The 22,992-nt window shown below is 43.5% G+C and overlaps 1 protein-coding gene and 1 long non-coding RNA gene across 5 annotated transcripts; one reads left to right on the top strand and one right to left on the bottom strand.

The window, feature by feature from the left end:
• Positions 1-584: 584 nt before the first annotated feature.
• Positions 585-18,948, bottom strand: ZNF365 (zinc finger protein 365). The gene is made up of 4 exons (XM_027668284.1): positions 17,950-18,948; positions 7,643-7,823; positions 5,604-5,641; positions 585-3,021 (listed from the first exon to the last, which is right to left on the bottom strand). Exons 1-4 carry the CDS (start codon positions 18,663-18,665, stop codon positions 2,766-2,768), a joined length of 1,191 nt encoding a protein of 396 aa, XP_027524085.1. The 5' UTR covers positions 18,666-18,948; the 3' UTR covers positions 585-2,765.
• On the top strand, positions 18,427-22,078 carry LOC113959340. 4 transcript variants are annotated; one of them, XR_003531787.1, is made up of 3 exons: positions 18,427-18,533; positions 19,604-20,120; positions 21,148-22,078. It is a non-coding gene; the product is annotated as an uncharacterized LOC113959340 (long non-coding RNA). The 4 variants fall into 4 exon arrangements; XR_003531788.1 differs by lacking the exon at positions 18,427-18,533 and adding an exon at positions 18,601-18,690; XR_003531786.1 differs by lacking the exon at positions 18,427-18,533 and having other exon boundaries at positions 19,197-20,120.
• The last annotated feature ends 914 nt before the right edge of the window (positions 22,079-22,992 follow it).

Genomic DNA, 22,992 nt, shown 5'->3' with positions numbered 1-22,992 from the left:
GATGAGGTGGGATTTTAAAAATTAATATGGGAATGAGGTATCCGGGTCCTAGTGAAATTCACTTCAATGCCAGCATAACTTTAAAAATGAGCTAGTAAGTTATGTAAACATGAGCGGGAAGGAGCCTTTTTTCTTGATAAACACTATTCAAGCTCTCAGGTGTCAGAGGCACCTTGTCTCCTCATGAAGTCTTCTACAGCATCTATCCCAAGGGTTACTATCTTGACAGGAGCCTGGTTCCCCCATGGGAAAACCTCTCTTTCCAAGTCTAACCAGGGAGATACTTGATGAAATGATGACTCAGCAACTGGCAGTGTGTGAGGGAGCCACTACCCCAACATTCCCTGGGAGTCCCTCTGTTCCTAATTTCCCTTACCTGACCCTTCCCTCCACTCCCCCCGCCTCTGCTTCGGGCAGGTTGTCTGACCCTGTGTGTCATCTCAGGAATGACTTTCAAGCATCATGACAGTAGGAGAGCAGCAGGTGACACGTGTGAGCCACGCGGGCAAGATGCAGTAGCTCTTTCAGGTTGATTTGTAAGCTTTTATAAGAAACACTGTATTTTACAGAGTTAAATGACACAATAACTGAGAAATATATCTTTATTATTAGAACGTTTATATTCTAGAAATTTTTATCTGGGGTTACAGTACAATCCAATTTCTTCCTAATTAACTAACCTGGCATATTTCAGCAAGTAACTGTAAATTAGGTTTTGAGAAGTTTAAGAACATGCACCTTCTTTTACTCTTTTCCTCCCCCAAAAGGACAACTTACAGTCAAAATTTTGGTGTAATAAATAATAAAATAAACATCTCATTTGTGAATTAGTAGTTGCACTTAACTTTGGTGACTAACAGAGTAGACAAGCATTTAAAAATAAAAATATTCTTTCAGTGTCAAGTGGATAAAGAAACAGATTAATATATTTTAATTTATAATCTTTCTAAAGTTTATCTTTATTACCTTCAATAAAGGTAATTTTTTCAGGTTTCTAAAAGGATGTGGGAAGCAATAGAAAAAAACTCAAGGATGCTCCTATTTTGTAGTTTGCCTATAAAAGTTGTCGTGACACACAATCTGACCCAAGCCCATGCAACACAATGAACAACTCCTTTTCACCACACACAATGCCGAGCATAAGGCCAAGTGTGGCCTTGTGACGTAGTTAAATAAATATTAAAATATCATTACAACCTAAATACCTGAATCGGTTTTACACTGTGACTTTCTACTGAAACAGTGTTGAGAAACTTTAAACATATATCTGATTGTTCTATATATACTATTTAAAATAAAAGTGAGGAATAAAACTCTCTTCACTCTGCTACTTTCTGGGAGGTCTGTACACTGACAAATGTATGACATCTGTAGTTACCTGATCATAGCTGATCAGTCATCTTCTGCTTTAAAAATATTGCAACTCACGTGCTTATTGCAGCAGTAATCGTAGTGATACACTGTCTTTTAATACTCAGTTCTGCTTACAGACATAGTTATAAAAAATGAAAAACATTTTTCACGAATCTTTGTACACACACTGTAAAAATCACCTTCCACATAAACAATTTACATCTGTTATGAGCATCTAAAAAATAAATCACACAGACTTATCTTGCCTATCCTTTCTTTTTCTTGAGAAAACAAATCTCATCAGTAACATCATCAGGATGTTCATATCTGTAAACACGGCATAAGGATTCATGTTATCAAAAACTGTACACGCAAAAAATCATCTTGATAAATAAATACTCTGATAAATAAGGATCCTTTTAATTGGCACAAACCAATGTAAACATGTGCATTTCTGTTCTGCTATCACCTCTAACTTCCTTGCACTTGGCCATTTAGCTGACATTCAGGGATCTCTCAGTCCTGTAAAGATTCTTCAGGGATAAAAACATGAAAGATCTGGGTTATGATGGTGGCTGTTTAGGCCTCTCATGCCTAAAAACAAGCACAGGCATTGAGCACGATGCCATGCTTTAGCCCCTCACTTGCTGCACCGCAGCTGAAAACCTGCCACTGGCACTTGGCACTGAAATTCCTCCTCTGGCTCAATTTGGTCCGTGCTTGTCAGAGCTGCAGTACCAGCTTCTGGTTTCCTTGTTAAGTGACACCAGAGAAGCCCAGACTTGTACCAACAGGACAATGTGGCTGCTGGCAAGATTGAGTAGTTTAATGTACCCAATAAAACATGGAAATGTGTTTGACTGGGCCTATAGCGGGAAATCCAGGGTAGCAATCTACTGCTGTAAACAGCCTTCAGGCAATTCCATTAGACTTTTTGCATCTAAGTATGTTTGTGCAAGTAACAGTCATTGATCTTACACCTACCTAAGTTGAAAGATTGGATATTTAGGTGCTGATTAAATGGATTCTTCTGAACTTCAGCAATAACACAGATGGAAAATAAATTACCAGGCCACATGCTGCCAGTAAAATAATTAAACATACAGCCACAGTACTGCCCAGCAAGATAACTGCAGTCATTTAAAATAAGGTCTATAAATGACTAAATAAATAAATAAATATGTGAATAAATAGAAAAACCTCCAAGTAAACTGAATAAAATGTCACTTCTCTTACAGCACCCAAAGAGGGAATACCGTTACTAAATAATATAAATCTTCCATATGTATATATTTCTATATACTATATCTGATATGTTTTGGCATGGCCAGATGGATAGGAAAAAGTGGGATGACTAACTTCGTTCAATATTTGTTGTGTCGAAGCCAAGTTCCCGCATCACTGTGTATTGCTCACCACTCCTGTAGCGGCTTGGCCTTTTTACCCATCTTTGATTTTGAGCTCACTTTCCTGGTAGAGCAGACTGGGTCACCCTTCTTTTGTGCTCTCCATATCTCTCTTGGGCAATCGACAGGTTCATAGAAGCATTTTACTGGCTGCAAGCTGTTTTTTTCATCCTTTGCTTTTTTCGACAAGATTCTTCCTTTTTGAAAGGAATGAGGCTTTGCATCAGGGATGTTATATGAAGCATGTTGACTTCCTCGGCTCCTGAAATTAATAACAGTGACCATTAATAACTATTATTCAATCTTGCAAAGTGATAGGTCCCTGAAATACCCCAAACCCAAACAGTTTTGAAGACAGAAATAGCCTTGTTTTACAGAACCAGGATGCATGTTAAAAATAGAGTTGCAAGATGAACCACATTTCTCAGTGCTCAAAAGCCTTCCTCACTAAAATAATCCCCACATGTGTAACTGGTGGACTCCTTATGCATGTTCATCTAACTTTTACCCCAATCAGCATTCTGCTGATTTTAGAGTGCTGAGACCTTACTGAGGTCTGTACTTTGTAATCAGCAGGGATTTTAAAGATGCACATGTTCACAGCAACCTTCTGCAAAGAATGAACATCCCATGGTCTCTGGAAGACCACACAGCACCTGTTACAGTAGAAGGCAGGTGGAGGAACTGTAGGAATTTCTTGGTGGGATCTCAGTGCTGCCTTGGAGCTCTCCCAGGGAGCTGCTGCTGCTACTAATAGTCAATGCCACAGGAAACTCCACACTCTGCTTTTGTGCTGACCACACATCTAAAGGGAAACTTCAGCTTTGCTTTTAGGCTTTGATTTGCAATGGGAGAAGAGGAAAGAGGAATAAAGCAAATTGGTGGGAAGAAGGGTGTGAAAGCTTAAAGGCCAAAGTAAGATGAATTCTTTGTACTCTCTGTGATGGTTCATGCCTGGCGGGATTTGCAGAAATTGGTGAGCTCAGGTGGAGTGACAGCACAGTGCTGCAAAGGCTGAACCACGCACTCTGCTCTAAAATTTTACATTGAAACTGCAGTTCCACAGTTTAGCTAAGTAAGATCATTTCAGTCCCTTTTAATATAATTTTGAAATGTTTTACAGCAGATATATGTAGTGTAAGAGCAGAACTATGAACATAAGGCACCAGCTCATGTCTGCCCAGCTCCTGTGACTGAAGTGAGGAACAGATGTGCTCACATACAAGTTGATCACTTAAGAGATCCTACAGGGCTATTTTCCATTGCTCATTATTTCTCAAACCCATGTATCTGTAGTATTACTTCTTCTGGGAGTTAAAGGATATTGCAGCACAGTTGATAAAGCCAGTTTTGGAAAAAGCTATGGTTATTCAAGTGTGTACAGAACAAATCCTCTCCTGCTCTTTAAAAAGACCAGAAGGGTGTCACGAGAGCCTCTGTGTTTGTTGATGGGAGGCAGTGAGGACCAGTTGTATTACCTGGTTGGCAACTTTGCCAACTATAATTCACTAGGGGAAGTTTTGGGGGGTGAAATGCTGTGCAGGTCCAAGCTGGAGCTTGCAGGCACTGTGCCATGCTGGCCTGGTGCAGGCCTGGGCTCTGACCACTTGCTGGGACGTAGGAATGACTTGTGTGTCAACACAGGTGGTGACCACTCCAGTTTACAGTTGGTTCTTGGGCACTGTTTGTTACAGTCCCAGTGTTTGTTACAGTTATAGTTTTGTAAAAAGATGCAGCACTCCGTTTTTCTTAGATGTTGTTGTAGCGAAAAAGTTTTATCATTTATTCCCAGAACACGTGCAGGCATTATTGCAGGTGATTGCAGGTGCTGTTAGGCACTCCTCTGCTGCACTGAGTGATGCCATTAAAACCAGAGGGTCAAGGTTAATATGGTCAGAGGGGACTGCCTAAAGGGGCCAAACTGTATTTAAATTGAACAAGTTTATGGTAGAGAAGATGGATGTCTGTCCCTAATTCACAGTCAGGTTAAGAAGGTACTGATGGATGGATGAAGATGCAGGTCATTGCACATGAAATGCAACGCTGCCATCTCCAGATGTGGGAAATACTTTTTCATTGAAAGCAGCAGCTCCTCGATACAAGTGACTGCAAGTCTGAACTTCTACTCAAACATATTCCTAACCTGTTGTGTTAAGGAGAATGAAGTCCCAGACCTGCTGTGGTGCAATGGGAAAAAGAGCCAACCTCATGTCCCCTCTAGGAAAGGCTGCCCTGAAGAAGGATGCAGTGCCTGACCGCCACTTAGCCAAGCAGCACATGTGATGCTCCAAACCACCTGCTGGGACTCATGACCAAGTCCCAAAGACAGGGAGACCAGCCCCAGTTGGTTCTGCTGTTCCCAGGACAGCTGCTGGAGTAACCTGAGATGATGTTAGTGCCCATGCTTTGTCAGGACACTTGTCTGCTTACACGTGATTTTTAAGTCTACAGTGTTACTGTCAGTTAGCAAATGACAACTGTCTTTCTCCTACCTACAGAATGTTAGAGATATTTTCAACTGAAACTGGGTCTGGGTTTGCCAAAGAGATTCAAATCGTGTAGCTCTGCAGTAGGCTGTTACAGTCAGCAGGAAGAAGTAATTTGTTTAACAGAAAATTAGTCTTCTTTATTTTCTGTAGAGAGTATCTGATTTTAGCTTTAATTTAGCAAAAATCTATTTTTCCTCTATTATATAGATCATAAATATAGATCATACGCAGGTAAAGAACCTGATCCAAACTCAACCTGAATCAGACTTTTGGATAAGGTGAAATGCAAGAGTAGAAATGTAAGCATGCCAACTTAGTGTATTTAAGTAAGAGAAAAAAAAAGAGATATACATACAGGCATCTGGGTTTCTTATTTAATGAAATGTCTGTAAACTGCAATGAAAATAAAACCAGGTTATTAATATTACATTATCAAGTAACTAAAGTACAAGGATAAAATATACACAGTCTTTAAAGTCGTATTTCCATTCTCACCTGCTGTTAAAACTAGAACATCATCCACAGAAAAAGCTAAAAAAAAAATCCTCTTTTACAGAATATTACTCTTCCAGCTTATGAATATGTTTTTAAAATTCATAATATATGAGTTGTTAGTGGTTGGATTTTTTCCCATTATTTTTATTCTACCTATAATCAAAGTAAATTGCCAAAGTAGTGTGGGCTGAACAGGGATCTTTCACATTAGATTAAACAGCCTGGATAGAGTGAGAAGTAATTATTGTGTTTGAGATAATTAATAAGGGACAGTGCCTGAATAAGCTGTATTAAATTAACTTTCTCTCAGAGCCTTTAATTTTGCAGTGATACATTTCCTTTACACAAGTGCCTAGGAAACTCCAGCTACAAGTCCTTGGCTCTGCCAGAGCTGCACTGAAGGGCGGAGGGAGAGGATGCAACATTTCTCTTACTTCCCACTCCAAATCCTGAGACCAGCTAGGGACAGCACAGCCTCACTGCCACTACGAATTTGCATGACTTCATTTTTTACAACAGTTTGGTTCACAGTGTGAAAACACTTTGTCTGGTCCCTCTTTTGGTGGGGGTCCAGAAAGGAGGTGTTTAATGCCAGTTCAGCTTAAATCGATATGAGTTACTAAATCGGTTCTTTGTACTGAGCTCCCATAAGAGCTACTAAACTGAGCCTTTGAATATTATTTAATGAAGTCACTGAGCCAAGAAAGTCAGATCTGGCATCTGAAAATGATTATGTTCTTGTAAATGTTCCCTGTGTCCCTGGTATTGTCGACACTTTGCAGATGGATTTTTGCCCAGCCTGACTTTGCTTGTCATCTGTCTTGGATGGAGTCTGAAGCCATCTCATAGTGTGCTTTTCTGTAATTACCTCCTGAAGGTCAGGATGGCCTTAGAGGAATGCTGAAGTCACTCAAAAAGCAGGACAGCTGCCTTGAAAACTAGAGCCTTCCCCAAGCAATGCTGCTGAGCCAGGAATGCCAGTAAACACATCAAGAGCAAGGGAGATGATTTAATACTGAGGATCATCTTTATGGTCCCACTCAATCTTCTCACAGACACTGTTTGAGATGTCCTGCACTGGACTTCAGCACATCTATATTTATTCAGGTCTTACCTAAAGCTCTTTGTCTTCCAAGTGGCTACAGGAACCTTTCCTTTCCACCACTGCTTACCTGTTCATTTCTGTGCATGATCAAATGCCTTCCTCTCGCACCCCAGGGTGAGCAATTACTCAGCACAGGCAGCATGGGGTATTCATTTAAATGAAATTTTCTTTGGAAATCCTGTGCCTAAAACTTGCCACATAAATGTAATGCACTGTAGGAAAAATACTGACTGTAAGTATTAAAAATGAGGGCTTTTAGAGAAATGATGCATTTTTAAAAGCAATGTTCAGACAGCTTTAGCTTCTAATCCATGGGGGACAGGCCTGTGGGAATCCATTCACCACTACTATGTCTCCCACGATAGGTAACTAAAGCCAATTTGCCAGCAGGTTGATATGTCACCTATAGGGATCCATGTTTTTCCTGAAAGTCTTTAGACATCCCAAAATATCTGCCAAGTCACTAAGTGACATAAAGAAAAGTGTTCATGGCAAAAGGAACAGCAGCAGTAGCCAAAACTGGAAAAAAATTTAAATATCTGTCAAATATTTCATTATTCTCTGCTCTCCCTTTGCCATCTTTGGCTATTGCTGCTCTTATGCTCTCTGCTCCTTTCGCTCATGGGAAGTGGCAGTTTAAAACCTAAATAAAACACACCTAAAGAAACACTTTACAAACGCACATCTGCCTGGAGTAGCAATCAGCCCGACCCATGGAGCCCATCCATATTCAAACTGCAGTACTTTCCCTCTGGGGAAGGGTTTCAGGGCAGGGAAGGACTTTGGTGGCTTACCACGTGCTCGCTGCCGTCAGTGTGGCGGCACACCATCTGCTGATTTTGGTAATACTCCAGCTGCCTCTCCGCCAGATCCACGCGCTGCAACAGGTTCTCGATGAAGTGCTGCAGCCTGGCTTTCCCTCGCACTTCTTTTTCTGCTGCTTCTTCCAGGAAGTGATTGAAAGTAACAACTTCTCTGCAAGATGGAAACATTGCAAAGAGGCCACATTTAAATAACAGAAGGACCCTGGTCTCACAGCTGTCAAAAATTACTGATGCTTCTCCTGTTTTTCATGGTGACAGCCTGTGGTGGCTCATTACTGTCCTTAAACTCTATCAAAATATTACAACTTTTTTGTGGACAAGGCAAAGATATGGAAACCCAAAAGTCGAATTTAAGTTTATAGACAGTGGGTTTGGTGTGGGTTTTTTTCCCATTATTAGGTCTCTTGGAAAGAGTCTTTAGGGGTCGACAGCGTAGAAACGTCATTAAGTATCACCTCTCGAGGTGATGCAGACAGCTATATCTGTTTTCTTTTTTTTTTTTACTTAACCATGAGAAACAGATTAACCCCCAAATTCATCTTCCCATTTCATCATAATCTTACAGTAGTAGTTTAATGTTGCTACTTGGGTGGTTCCTAACTTAAAAGGGTTACTGTGGCCATTGAGCTTCATTTTGGCTGCAATCCTGCAAGTACATCAAAGTGCAGTGTTATGATCTGGAGCTGGTGGGAGTACAGGAGATTAATTGATAATCTACAGATTACAGACCACGGAGTGCATGTATGGGAAGTTTTAGGTCAGGAGTTTAGAAATGTGTCTTATCTGGTAACACAACTGAAAGGAACAGACAGAACCAGTGACTGTTAAAGCTCCCAGCTCTGTACTGAGACACCGTTCATTTCGAACCCCTCTGCATACTATCAGTTTACTGTCAGTAATCAGGCCACCCTTTGGACCTCTGATATCAGAGGAGTACCTGGGTGGGAGAAGTCTGGTTACAGATTGAAGCATGTATTACAAAAAATGGCAAATCTGAACATGCAGGACTTCCCTGGTTAATAAATGCCAGGATAAATATTTCTTACTCTGGCAGTGAAACAATGTTAATTTTTGCTTTGTACAGAGCAGAGAGGGGGGGGGAGTTGAGGGAACCTGTTCTTGCCAAATGAGAAAGGGCAGGATTGCTTGGTAGAATTACATCGCCTGAGGAAAAAGCCATTTTAAGTAGAAACCAGGAAACAGTTTGTAGCAGAAATAACCTTTCAAAGCTTAGCTTGTTTGTGACAAATCCTAAGTTTCTCTGTGTTTCATTGTTTTAACTCGGTATAAGTGGAGGTAATCGGTTTAACACAGTACAGTTGTTTTAACAGTGTGCGATTTTGTACTAAGAAGAGTCAGGCACAAGTGGTCAGCCATGGAAATTCACTGTCTAGGATTCAGGCTGTGCCTGCCTGCTCTATACCACACCACAGTGCTGCTTGCCTGGCTGATCTAATGGCAGGAATGAGGTAAAAACAAGGATGTGTTGTTTGGACAAAGAATATTGATGAATGTTAGTTTATACTAACTCACCCACAAAACCTGGCTTAAGAAACAGACAGGTACCTTGTTTGTTAAACTCAGGTATTCCATTCCATTTCAAGGCTCTGTGCAATTTCTGTGACTATTAGCTTGCCCAGAGCAACCTGATCCTAAAGAGCCACTGAGGAATGCTTAGGAACAAGCCAATCTAAACTCATTAAGGTCAGTTTTAGGGCTTTATTCTCATTGCACTTACAGCACTGTAACTTCTTTAATTTCATGATGCCACTCTGGTTTTGGGTTAGCATAGGAGCAACCTGAAGCCCTTGGTGCTCCATCAGGCTCCTCTTTCACAGGGGACAGGAAGCACAAAAGGACAGAAACTCAGCAGGCTGGCTCCAAATCCCTTTCCCTTTGGGTAAGGAAGAGCTGTGCATAGCCTGGCAGGATTCTGGCCCTCCAGGAAGGAAGGGTGGGCAGCACAGGGACACCCTGAGGATATCCCTCCCAGGGACACAGCCAGCTTGTGTGTCTCACTGCAGTGGGAAACCACAAACATTGAATACCTGGCATTTATTTTTGGAAGGGTGACGGTTTCAAGAATGCTAACAATTGTAATTGTCTCAGCAAAAGTAATTATAAAGCATTCATTAATTGCCCGCTCTATGGCACAAATAATCACCAACAGCTTTTCCTTTCCTACAGATATCTCATTAGATATGACATAAGGAGGCCAGAGGGGAAGCAGTGCTTTTTTCAAGTAGATTTAGATGACTATCAGGAGGAGAACAGACTCATAATGGCAATAAATTCCCTAGTATTTTCCTTGCTTTCTAGACTACTAAAGATAACTTGGCATCCTACATGCCATTATTTGTTAGGAACTGTTATTAGCAGCCGTAACAGCAAATCCGTAACTTCTCTGTGTTTGTTTAGCTGCCTCAGTACAGCCTATGAACCTGCCTTTAATAACTTTAATCTAAAGATTTCCCTTTGGGCTGAAATGCACTCTGTAAATTCCCCTTAAAAAGACAGGAGCCAGAACATACCCGCACATTGGTCACACACCTTGTTCTGATAAGCAGCACTTCTGTCAGTTCAGCTACTTTCTTTGTTTCATCTCTCAGAAGAACAAGATCAAGTTCTGAGGAATGACTGCTAATAAACTCTCCCTACTTGCTCCAACACCTCTTCTTCACAGAGCTTGCTCCATGCCACTCCTGTGCCTTGGTTACCTCAAGGGAGTTCCCAGAAGAATTTTTACCCTCCTCTCACTGTGAACAACAGGGAAATGGTTCAAAGAATTCATAGCTTCCTGCAGCTGCTGTTTATCTGTCTAATTGCCTTCCTTGTCTCTTGTAGTTTGACCAACTTTTTCTTAGCCATACTGATGATCCTCTCCCTTCAATTCTATTTCTGGATACCTATCATGAGTTTTTGCTTATGTTCTTTATTTTACTTTCAATTTTTCTCCAGGCCTCTGCCAAGTTTTTGAGGATTATGTGAGATGATATCTTTTACTCTCAGCTCCTATGTTTGTGGAAAGATGGATATTCTGAGAGGCCAGACATGCTCCTCATGAAGTCTGGGGGAAGCTGAGGCTGTGAATATTGTGGGGCCCTCTTGGCACAGGCATAAACCAGAGCACAGCAGCACCAGCCCACTGGGCTCTGTGTCTTGACAGAACAGCCTTGTCCTGCCTTCACCCGCAACAAGGAGTCATTTTGTTAAAGCCTGGGTTAGACCTGAAGCATTGCTCTTTCTAATGAGAGGTCTCTGCTACCCTGTGCTGACTATTCTACATCAGGAGCACTGCTGCTATATTGAGAAAAGGTTAGGTGGAGTTATTAACTCCCCTCGTGAACTCCTCTGCTCCCAGCACCGTCTCTTTCCTGCTCTGCTCCTCTGCCCAGTAGCCTCCTGCCCCCTTTCACCCAGCTGCACCCTGGCACTTGCTATAGGTCTGTAAGCAATAGAGCCTGCCACTGAATTTTCTGAGTGGAGTAGATGATGCTCAGTGCAGCTTAGATCTCTTAAATTTCTGTAATGGATGTCAGAGTGATCTCATCTCTTTGCTTATAGTTTGCTACACCGACACTAAGGTATGTTGTATGAAAAATGTTTTGTTAGAGGGCTGTGACTGAGCAGCAGGGAGAAAGGTGGGTTTCTTATTGTCTTGGGTGCTCCTGTCAGACAAAACCTTTCAGGAAGAGGGAATTGCTGCTGCTGCCCAGAGAGCAGAGGGCTCATTGAACTGCCAGCAGCAGGATGAGGCAAGTGAGAGGGAAAGACAAGGAGCATGCAACCTGGGAGGTATCCAAGAGGAGCAGGAGGTGCCTGTACTGCCAGAGCGTCAGAGAAGAGCTGTTCCCAGAGCCAGAGGAGCCCAACGGAAATTTACAGCAGTGCAACAGACAACTCAGAGGTGTTCAGCTGCAAAAACAAGTGCAGGGGGAAGGATGCACTATGGGCAAGAAAGACTTGCTGCCCAAGCTTTTATTTTAATCTGATTCTGCCAGGGAGTTAACCTGTTATAGTTAATCAAACTTAAGTAGTTTGGTGTTTTGCATTCCAACAGCAGCCTAGCTGCAGCCAGCCTGCACTGAAACCTATCCTCAAACCTTCTTTATGGGGGCTGTTACCATGAAATAGCATGAGATGTGGTCAATAAAGTTACAAGTAACAGGCTGACTAGGTGACATTTATTCTTCTGGTTTTACCACTAGACTATACAGTGCTTCTTGCAGGATGAGTGAGCTGCAGTTCTTGTTTACTGGAGCAGTTGCTGGCATATGGACCCTGGGATACACTTGTATGGCTTTCAGCAGCTAAGCATGTGATACACTGAGTAGATGCAGAGGGTGGGACAGCTCCAGCTCCTTAACACCCGACAAGAAGGGCTAATGATTTCTCACATTGCAACCAAGCCCTCCTACTGATGCATAGTACTGATCCCAGGACTAATGACAGCAACTCTGACACCTGCAACTGCTCTGTAGGTGGAGACAAGCATGAGGCTCTATGAAGATTCTGCACCCATGTATCAAATACCTTTAGAGAATTACATTTAGAATAACTCTGCCTAAAAATCAACAGAAAACCAAACACAATATTTTACCTGAAGATGGGAAAATTCCTACTACAGTAAGCAGTAAAGTGATTTACTTGGAAAATATTTAATATGTACATTCATTAAGTACTAATGCCACTGACCTTATCCACCACCCAATTGGTGTTACTGCCTGAAGGCTGCTCTCTGTTATTCGTTAGGCTGTGGTTTCACATTCCCACACCACTATCAGCACGTTTGATTTAAGAGGTTCACACCTCCGCCTCAGAAAGTTATTGCACCCATTCAGTGGGCTGTGCCCTAGATCTGAGCCCTGAACTTACTGGGGTGACACCGAAGATTAAAATACTTTATTTCCCAGAACCATTCTGTGGTACAGTCACGCCACTTGAAGCTGTGCAGCTGCCACGGGGGAGTAATCTCTCCAGTGGGAAGATGAAAGAAAAGGAAAGAGTAATAGCAGGTGTATTCTACTTGAAGCAAATCAAAACTGTTTTGCTGTACAACTGTAATTCACATTAAGGAAAGCTGTTTTAAAGCATAAATTGCAATGTCCTCTAAAAGCCAGCTCTTAATGCCATTGTCAAGATGTTATTTGCACAGATAATTTCATTAATTGCAAATTCAGAATGAAGCCACTGGCAAGAATAACTACTGCCCACCACAGCTATTCTGAAACAACCCTCGCATTCCAGGCTATGTCAGAGCAGAGGTATGACCAACCTCAAAACAAATGCATTAGACTGGTTAAAGAAATTACTGTCAGAGACAGGCCAGCATACTACATTAATGCTCTTATTCTATAATTAGGAGACAAAATGAAAGTGTTTAAGTCACCATCGAAGGCAGCTTCCAGCTGAAGACCATAACTTCAAATGTTTACCCTGTTCAGACTTACTGAAAAGCAAACTCCACCAGTCTCCATTTTCTTACATAAATTCCAGAAACAAGCCTCTCAGTGTCCTCTAGAAGTTAAGTTCATAGCTGGTTTTAGTTTCAATGCTTTTCTTGATATCTTATTCAACAAATTCTTACTCCCTTTGGTCATGCTTCTGTGTTATCTTAAAGATCACAGTACTCACTCTGCGTTGCACTCTCCTTTATCAAACATCGAATAATCCCTTTCAGGGTACATTTTCTAATTAAATCATTCCTTTGCTCAGCAGCTCTGTGCTTAGACTAATACTACTTCAACTATCTATTAGTATAGTCAGTGTTGCACCTCCACCTGTCCTGCCCAACACAGTTCATCTCCCTAGAGGCATAACACAAGTATCACAGCACGTACCCACGTGCATATTAGCATTGCCATTTTTGTAAGGAAACAAAAAGAAAATTCAACTACAAACATACCTTCACTTTATCACTGCCTCTATTGGACTACTAAAAGCCTTATTTAAAACAAACAAAAAATAATCAACTGACACGTCTAAAGAAATAACCCTACTGACCCTACAAGCTCTTCAAATGGCAGCCCTGTTCCTGCTGGTGGCCTAAACCAACACTCCTCCTCTCATCGGAATGAGAGGTCAACCTTAAAACCTGGGAGTGCTGTCATTTGAAATTAGTGCTTGGATTTGCAACAACGGTGTAACTCTAAGAATTTACTCCCTGCAGAGTTAAGAAGTCTGCAGAGGTGCTGCTTGCTTTGAGAACAGATCAGAGAAACCAGCCTCTGACAACAAGGCCATATGGTAAGTCTCAGTTTTTATGTCTCTGTCCCACATGCTTGGTCCCAGCAAAGGCTCAGGACATGTGGGCTTTTACTGGTAGAACAGAGAAGTAGAAATGAAATTCCACCAAGTGAAAGTGCCCTCAGGTGCAAAGATCCTGCCGAGGAGGGCCAGAGTCACAGCAGTGCAAGGTCTGCCTTCACAGGGCTGGGCACAAAGGAACTGTGTGAGGCCTAGAACAGCTCCACCCCCTTATTCTGGCAAACCAGACATTTAAACCAAGAATTTAAACTTTTTCTGCCTAGGCCTTCTTGAGGCTTCCTAACCAAATTATTCTTGCTAACTCATATTTTTTCTTTCCCTCAGCTTTCCTATTCAACTTTACAATCAGATCCAAAATCAGAGCCGTTACCTACTGTAATTGTACTGTTATTTTCTGTCATTTTCCTGTATACCCTTCTAAAGAGGAAGTTTTTTTTAAATACCAACATTTTTTTTCCCATAGCCAATTTAGAGGGCACAACATAAACATCTGAAACATCTTTATCAGGATATTGTTACTTTTCAAGAGTTACTTGAAAAGGTCCCCATAAAAGTTTTCAGCTTCTTCTCTAGAAGAGCTTCCAAAGAAGAGGTTTTCTGACCTTATGAAAGATTCAGAGTAGAATTTTTTTCCCCCTCTTTTGGATGGTTTGTGGGGGGTTTTTGGGTTATTTTTTTTTTACTCTCACTCAGATTGATCTAGACTAGCTCTACCTCAGTCTCTGTGACATCTAGAAATGCATATTAATTATAAACCCTGTCTTGCCTTCACATACACCATATTCCACGATGTGGTAGTAGGGACAACCATTCAGAGACCAAGGGAAGACTAGTTGCTTTTACTTTCTTAGAAATAGGATAAGGAGGTGTTTCAGGGAAGAAGGTGTTTTCTTTTTTCTCCTGGAAAGAGGTACAAATTTTCAGCAACAGTAGATCAGTGCTAATTTTAGGAAAAGTTATCCATATTCACAAGATTACTTATGGAAAAAAAAAATCCAAAGAAACTGACGAAAGCATTTATTTCTGAAGGTGAGCAAGTATCAAAGTAGTCCCTAAGGGATGCCTTTGACTTTCCACAATCTGCAGTGAGAACTCCGGCTTCTGCAATTTCCATTAAGCAGCCTTGTTTGGCTTTCTAATCATCTGGACTTCTTCCAGAAATCAAAGCCAAAGCTGAGATCCTCCTTTTTGAAGGAGAAAGTCTTTTTAGCACACCAAGTAAGCTTTGAACACACACTGAATATGTAAACAGGTCTCAGAATTTACCAACAGTGCATAAGAAAGCCAGACAAGTGTCACTGATGCTACCAAAGTCATGAACATCCTTTCTTCTCTCCTCTAGTACAGCATTCCATCTAGTGCCTCCCTGCTGCCAGAGCAAAGCTAAGCGTCCCAGGCCTTTTTAGAGGTTCAGATTTGAAAGGCTGCTCTAGAAGTACCAGTACTGCTCTTACAATGCATTGTTTATACCTACCTTCCTTCTCAATTTGCTAATTATACACTGACCTTTCAAGTGGAAAGCCATACAGCGCATTTTTCTGTGTTGTCCCTCATGACGGGAAATGCAGGAAGCATCTGAACAAGAAAAGAACCCAACACATTTCCAGTTTTTCCTAGGTGAACTCTACCTATTCTTACACCCTTTCCCTATCCTCTCAGTGTCCTCAGAGAACCTTCAGAGGCAATGCTACAGGGCCAGGCACAGACACAGGCAGTAACCTACTCGGACTCCCTTCTTACCTCTTGGTACTCTGGGCTGATATTCTTCTACCCTGTCCTCTAACATGCATTAGGCACATTGACCTCTAGGAACTAACAGGCTGCTGTGTAAGAGCTCATTCCTATTGCTGCTTTTGATTCCAAGTCTTTTATCTTTGTTGAAAGTGGAAGCGTAATCCTAAAAGAGTAATATCCTGGGTACTCTGGTGAAGCCTATTGTGCAGCTGCCTCTTTTGGTTAGTGTTTCTTACTAGCCAAGTGACCTTCAATCTTCCCTGTAACACCAACTTAGAAGCTGCCTCACTGGTTATGCATTCACTCTCCTCCTTAGAAGATTACAAGAATTCTATAAGCGACCATCTGCACTCTTGCCCCTTTCCTGAGCCTGGCAATGTCCTAGTGTGAGGGAAAGTGTTTGCCCATTTCTCTTCATTCTGTGTTAAGGCTTTTCTGGTCTCAGAACCACAGCCTGACACTGCTGCTGGTAAACCAGTCTGCCGAAGTGACCTCCTCCTTGTTCCTTTTCTTCATATAGTTAAAAATCACAGCTTTTGCTGTCTTATTCTTTTTACAGATCAGTGTCCTTTGCCATCCTCCCCATATTATACTCATTCTTTCTACCCAGATAACTCCATTTCCTCTTCCTCTTTTCTCATGTCTGTTCTTCTGCAGCATTGCAGAACTTTGGTTTTGCTCCACTGAATGGTTCCAGCTTTCTCCTAACGTTCCTGTTTTTCCTTTCTGGATCCTAGCCTCAAATTTCAAAAACACATTCCGCATCTAGTTTGGGCTAAGATTCATACCACTGAACTTTAGATATCTGAAATTCTGCATCTAGCCCAGACAGCTGCTTATAGGAGAGCCCCTGTAGTCTGAAGAGAGGAGAAGGACCTTCACAGAACAATCCTTCCTCCTCTAAAATACTTTTCTAGACCAAACAGGATGAATCACACTGTGAAAGAGCCCATTAGGGCAGTCTGGCTAGATGGGAATACCCAAACTGCTTCAAGCTGTAAGTTATCTCCATGGTTTCTTTCCAGCATACTTTTAAATCTGCCTAAGTTATACTATTATCTTTAGTTTCACCTTACATCCTTCAATCTTCCACAAGGATCACTTGATATTTCAAGAATCAGAGGTTCTGTTGAATATCCCCTCAAGGAAGATGCACAGCCCAGGGGCTCAAAATCCCACCCCCTTTATGTGTCCTCTCTTCTGGAAAATCTATAGCACTGCTTCAAGACAGATGCTCCTACTGATGTGGGAGCCATCATCGTCTTTTCTTTTAGTTGTCAGACTACAGGAAGGAATGATGAAAGCTCTCCAAACTTCCTACACTGCACTCCTACACCACCTTCCTTATTTCTTCTAAGATCAGTGTCATGGCAACTAGCACTTCTCATCTTCCCTTTGTAAGCCGATGAATTGGTTTAGAGGCACTCCATTACCAATGCTCTTTATTTGCATTGCTCTAAAATAAGTTGTGTTGCTCTGAAAAGCCTGAAAGATTTTAGCAAGTGCTGAATAAACTAAGTAGTTCATGTATAAATAATATAACAGCTATCACTACATTTTTAATGGATGCATCATGAACATATTTTTAGATAGCTTATGTTATTCAGAACAGCTCCAGTATCTGCTTCTCAGTCCCATATAAGCAATTCCAGTTTCACAGTTCTGTGTCCGTCTAAAACATTAGACATGAACTATTTAGACATGGCCTTTTCAGTACTGTCTCCAGTACAGCTTCACTGTTGCACAGGAGACCATCCCACTCCACAGGCAGCCTGCTGACCATGGTGGGATGGCTTCAGGAAAAAGGTGCTACTGGATATTCTCCCATACTTCCTCCAGATTTATCCACCTATATCTTCTTAAAAAGATGATGCATTAGAGATGTCACTGTAAATCAGATGACATGCTGATGAGAGCTTCTACTTCTCCCTACCCTCATGAAACCAGGGGCACAAGAGGCATTGGGAAGTGTAAAAGTCAGTCATGGGGTAGTCAAGTACAAAAGCCACCTGCACAGGGAGCTGTCCCCTGCCCTGTTAGTCACTGGAGAGTCAACCATGAAAACCACCTGCTCGGGGAGCTGTCCACTGCCTTGCAGGGACACAGTCACACAAGGCTACTGCTCTAGAAACCCAGAGCTCTAGGCTGGTGAGCTCCAAGCCCTTTCAAACTCAGCAGGCAGCTGAGCCATCCCCTCTCTTGTCCCCCAAAGGCTGTGACTCACACAGGGCCAGGCCAGCCTGCGCCAAGCCACCGGCTCTCGCCTCCCCACTTACTCCTCTTTGCGGTGAAGCTCCTCCTCGGACTCGCTAAGCCGCTGCTTCAGGGCTGCGATCATCTCCACGGCCACGTCCACCTGCCTGCTCAGGGCCCGCTCCCGCCGCTGCACCTCCTGCTTCTTCTGGGACAGCTGCACGAACGCCGCCCGCACCTCCAGCAGCTCCGCCGTCTTCTGGGACAGCTCTTTGGTAAGCTTGTCGATCCGCTTCTCGATCGTTTTGTCCACGGCCTCCACCATCCTGTTAAACTTTTCCCGGACATGTGCCTCGAAGGAGGCTTTGGAGTCAGTGGCCGGGAGCCCGGGTTTAGACACCTGCTCGCTAGGAGACTCAGCCGACACATAGTGGGCCAGGTAGGAGCCGGGGCGCTCCGCGGGCAGCTCCCGCGGCTGCCCGCCCTTCCCGCTCCCGCAGGACGCGCCGCCCAAGTTCAGGAAGGGCCCCGCGGAGCCGCCGGGGCTCCCCGGGCTGCCCTGGGGCGCGGGCTCCGGCGGGGACACCAGCTCCGCATCCTTCAGCGGCGAGAACAGGCTGCTCCTGGCCAGCAGGCTACTCTCCTGGAAGTTATGGCTGTACTCCAGGTGCACCCGCAGGGAGGAGAGGCTCCGGAACCTGGTGTGGTCACCGCATCGCGGGCAGCGGAAGGGGAGGCTGACGCTGCCGAGCGGCTCCGGCCAGGGGTGCCCGCCTTCATCCCGGGCCGTCTGTTGCATTCCTCGCCAGGAGAGAACAGCCTGGGTCCGCGCCCGACGGGGAAACTTGGAAAACTTTCCCGGCGATTCCTCAGGGGTGCCGCGCCATCTCCGCCCGGGAACGCGCCCGCCCGGCGCGGCGCTCCAGCCGCCCGGCCCCGGCCGCTCCACCCGGCTCTGCTCGGAGCGGCTCCGCTCGCCTCTGCCGCCGCCGCACGGGCCTCGCCGGAGCGGGGCGGGGCCGGGCTCGGCGCGGGCCTCGGCGCCCGCAAGGTTGCCGCACTCACCCGACTTGTTGCTGGCGGCGGCGTTTTCAGCAGAGCCGTAAATCAGCCCGGGCGCGGCACCGCCGCCGCGGGGCGGGGCGGGCAGGCGGGGATGGGCTGAGGGGATCGGCGGGGATGGGGATGCGGAGAGGGGGTGCCCGGCGGGGGATGCTGCGGGTGGGTGTGGGTGGCAGCACCCAGCCGAGGCCTCGGGGCCGGGGTCGCTCCCCTCCTCCTGCCCCCGCCTGCCGTGGGCGCCGGGCCGGGGGGTTCGCGGGGGGGTGTTTGCAGGGCGCTGGTAGCGGTCACAGCAAAGCAATGAGTGAGCTGCGCGGGGTGTGTCGGGGAGATGCTGAAGGATAACGCAGTTAAAAGCACTTAAGCGGCAAGATACGACTGGCACGTGCAAATAGGTATAACCTGGCCTTGGCTTTGGGGGAATATAATTGTTTGTGTGATTTTAAATCACAGAATCAGCTGGGTTGGAAAGAACCTCTGAGATCAAGTCCAACCCTTCATTTTTTGTATTTTTTTTTTTAATCCAGTCCGGGTTTCCCCCCATTCCGTACTCCGGCCAAAATCCAGTTTGGGTTTTCCCCCCATTCTGTACTCCGGAAAAATCCAGTCCTGGTTTTCCCCCATTCCGTAGTCCGGAAAAATCCAGTCCGGGTTTTTTCCCTTTCCGTGCTCCAGACAAATTCCAGTCCGGATTTTCCTCCACCCCCGAGAAATTATTCAAACCGTCTTAAATGGGGCCTGAACGGGAATAGAGGCAAGGATGGAAAGGAGATCCTGCTCCAGGACTGTTCACAACCGAACGGAAAGAAAAGCGCTACAGGTCCTCTCTGCTGGACAAGAGGTACGCGGTTGCAGGAACAGGGCTAGGTAAGTGCCCGGAGGTAAGAGAGCCTCCAGATCGAAACAAGGCTGCTTCAAGCAACCAGGGGAAGCAAATAGCGCCGAAACAAAAAAGACGGGAGAAATACCTGCCCGGAACAAAAACTGCTCAGGGAATGGGGTCTAAATATGTCCTCAGAGCAAAAGAGAGTTTACGAAGCGATAAAACGCCTCTTTAAACAACATGAGGCCGTCTCCGACACGCCGCCCAGCCCGCGAACTCGTTTGCAGACCAGGAGAACTACGAGACCGGCTCCCTCAGCAACTCCGAGCCACCCAGCACGGCCCCGAACCTGCCTTTCCATCTCCGAGGGTGAGGGCGGCAAGGAGGACCAGCTCGGGGGGAGGGGCCGTACGTAAGTGATCAGGAAAGAAAAGCAAAATCTCTCACTCTTCAGTCCTTTTAATCACTTGTGGGTAACTTAAAACCAGAGAATTGCATTTTACTAAAAAATGAGTATGCAAAAAGCTTTAGGGGGTTCTCCTGGGGAATGGGTCTTTGTGCTTAAAGTTGTAGTGAAATGCATCGGTCTTGGTTGTAATTTGCCCCTGTGAAAACCTTCTGCCAAAATATCGTATTAAACAAAAAAACCCAGAGTTTTGGGAAAAGGAAAACAAGCCCCTACAGAAACAGTTTCTGTTAGGAGAAAAAAAAAAAAAAAGTAACCCTTCTGCTACAGACAGCCTTAGCAGAGTAAGAGATACGTGGTTAGTAGTCACACATTAAGACTAACTTGTTGCCTAGTAACCAGGTGAGAGATTTGGATCTCTCCGACCAGAGAAAACTACATACCCAGAAAAATTTGAACTGCCAATTTTTCGGGAGAAGTAGATTCTCTCGTTTTCTGCCCGTGTTCTGGGGAAAGGAAAAGGTAAAACCCTCCTGCTTCACACAAAAACTGCAACTTTGCAACCTTGTGGTTGGGGAAAGAAATTATCTCGCCTTGCAACACTGGTGAGGGGGGGGAGGACAGAACTCCTAAAACCTCTCCTCTCTCGCTTTCAGTTTCCCTGCCATGTAGGATGGGGGAAGAAAGGCACTGCAACCAGAAAGCCCTTATATCACTCAGTTTCCTTATCGGTAGCTAGCTTCTAACAAGCCCTTTGGGGGGGGGGGGGGGGGGGAAACCCAAAAACCTCTGGGGAAAGAGGAAAAAAAAAGGCTACCTTCTTTAAAGAAAGTTTAGAAACCAAGTAAAGCTCCTACAAGCTGCCTTTATACTGTCACCCTCTAAGATACTCCTACGAATAAAAGTCAAAGATGAAATTTTAAATTTATAAGGTTATTAACCGGAAAAGTCTGTCTCACAAACCAGAACCCTGAATGTGTGCTTGAACAGGCAAGCTGCTTTCAGCAAAAAGGAAAAGAACTATTACCGGATTCCTGCAATATCTGCAAATGAGAAATGAAATCGACTTCAAAACCCACACGGAACATGAACTTGAACAAGCAGCAACAGACCAGAAACTGTGAAGTAAAAATCACCGAATACCTTGCCTTTTGTGTTTGCAGCAGAATCTCTTAGTGTAACACATACTATTAAGTTTTGTTTTGTTGTTAAGATAACGTTTCCCTGTGTTTCCTAATTGTTTCAGCAAAAGAAAAGATTCCCTAATAATTCATATTAAGATTCATGCAGGATTTCATGCGAATAATCAAATCAGGTTATACCAAAAAAGCTCACAGCATCTGCTTTTAATAAGTTGCCACTTTAAACACATATTTGCCTCATTGCTTTTACCCTAACACACACCATACATCACTGACAAACTGCAGAGATACAAAAGGACTAGAAAGTTCCAAACAAGACCACATGGCTGTGACAGCTATAAAAGGCACTGTGTTTACATACAGATTGGATTTAAAGAGTTTTCTAGGTTTATGCAATAAAAACAGGTCCAACAAAGCAAAGTTTTAACAGGTTGAAGTGAATAGCAAGACTTTCATATGCTTCTTAAAACTGACTATAAAGATATGCAGGCACCTTTAAACAGCTATGACTCCTTCATATGCCTATATAATGCCAAGCTTTGTGGCTCAAATTATTCTGACATATATAATCATACTTTCCATTTCAGGTATATAAAAAGCTACACACTGCCTTGAAAAAAGAGTCTTCTTGCTAAAATGAATTCTCACTTGTGGTGTTAAAAGTAAGGCTGTAGAATTTTGTTCTTAGCTCATTCTAAGTCAATACATCAAAGCATTGATAAGCATGTTTAGTTACCTTGATAAGCTTGTCAAATAAAGTATTCAGTTTTGGACCCTCACACTGGATCATGCAATTATTCAAACTGTCTTAATAACCCTTGTAACTATCCAAGCATACAAGGAGTAAATGCAGTATAGTAGTGTGCATCGGACACTGGTGTCCACCTCAGATTGGTGTGAAGCAGCCACGTTACTGTATCAGTTTCATGCATTTAGCTGTGCTTCTGGGTTTATATAAATATATATTTAGAAGCCAGAAAGCTTTGTGGATTTTTTTGTTTGTTTGTTTCTTTGCTTGGTTTGGTTTTTAATTATTATTTCTTTTAAATATGACCCTAATTTAGTCTCAGTATTTAGGGAGGGGGAGCAGTAAAAATGGGATTTCCATTTGAAGTATGAGGAACGGATGTCATAGATTTACAGAATAGTTTGGTTTGACCCTTAAATGCCATCTAGTCCAGTTTCCCTGCAGTGAGCAGGGACATCTTCAACTAGATCAGGTTGCTCAGAGTCCTATCCAACCTGACCTTGAATGTTTTCAGGGATGGGGCATCCTGCACCTCTCTGGGAACCTGGTCCAGTGTCTCACCACCCTCACTGTACAAAATTTCTTCATTATCTACTAAATCTAAAGTCTAAGTCTTCTCTAGGTCTAAATCCATGTGATTGATGTTAGAGTACACTGCCAATATGTTCTCTCAATAGGGAAATATGCTTCTAAATTTTTTTTATGCCACAGATGTGTTTCTATTTTTATAAATTTTTGGAAACATGGGCAAGGCTGGTTGTAGAGTAGCAGCCTTTTTGAGATAATAGTGAAATATTGCACTTCCAAAATCTAGTGCTTGAGGCCATAGTGGTAATATGCTGCAGATTCTTTTTATTACTGTGGGAGAAAGCACTGCAGTAAAGTTTATTTCTGTACTAATATGTCTATTCCTTGAGTGCAATACACAGGCAGAGTCCTAAACAC

The sequence above is a fragment of the Corapipo altera genome, unplaced genomic scaffold (assembly GCF_003945725.1).
Source record: "Corapipo altera isolate COAL_440 unplaced genomic scaffold, ASM394572v1 254, whole genome shotgun sequence".
Taxonomy (NCBI): domain Eukaryota; kingdom Metazoa; phylum Chordata; class Aves; order Passeriformes; family Pipridae; genus Corapipo; species Corapipo altera.
The sequence above is the reverse complement of the archived record's forward strand: the minus strand, read 5'-3'. Positions and strand labels throughout refer to the sequence as shown.

What these genes read in the sequence shown, in the direction of transcription:
- ZNF365 (XM_027668284.1), bottom strand. Translation starts at nt 18,665, where the DNA reads ATGCAACAGACGGCCCGGGATGAAGGCGGGCACCCCTGGCCGGAGCCG. An exon ending in GAGCTTCACCGCAAAGAGGA is followed by an intron (nt 7,824 to 17,949) that starts GTAAGTGGGGAG and finishes TCCATCTTGCAG; the next exon opens with AGAAGTTGTTACTTTCAATC. An exon ending in AATAAGAAACCCAGATGCCT is followed by an intron (nt 3,022 to 5,603) that starts GTATGTATATCT and finishes TATTAATTTCAG; the next exon opens with GAGCCGAGGAAGTCAACATG.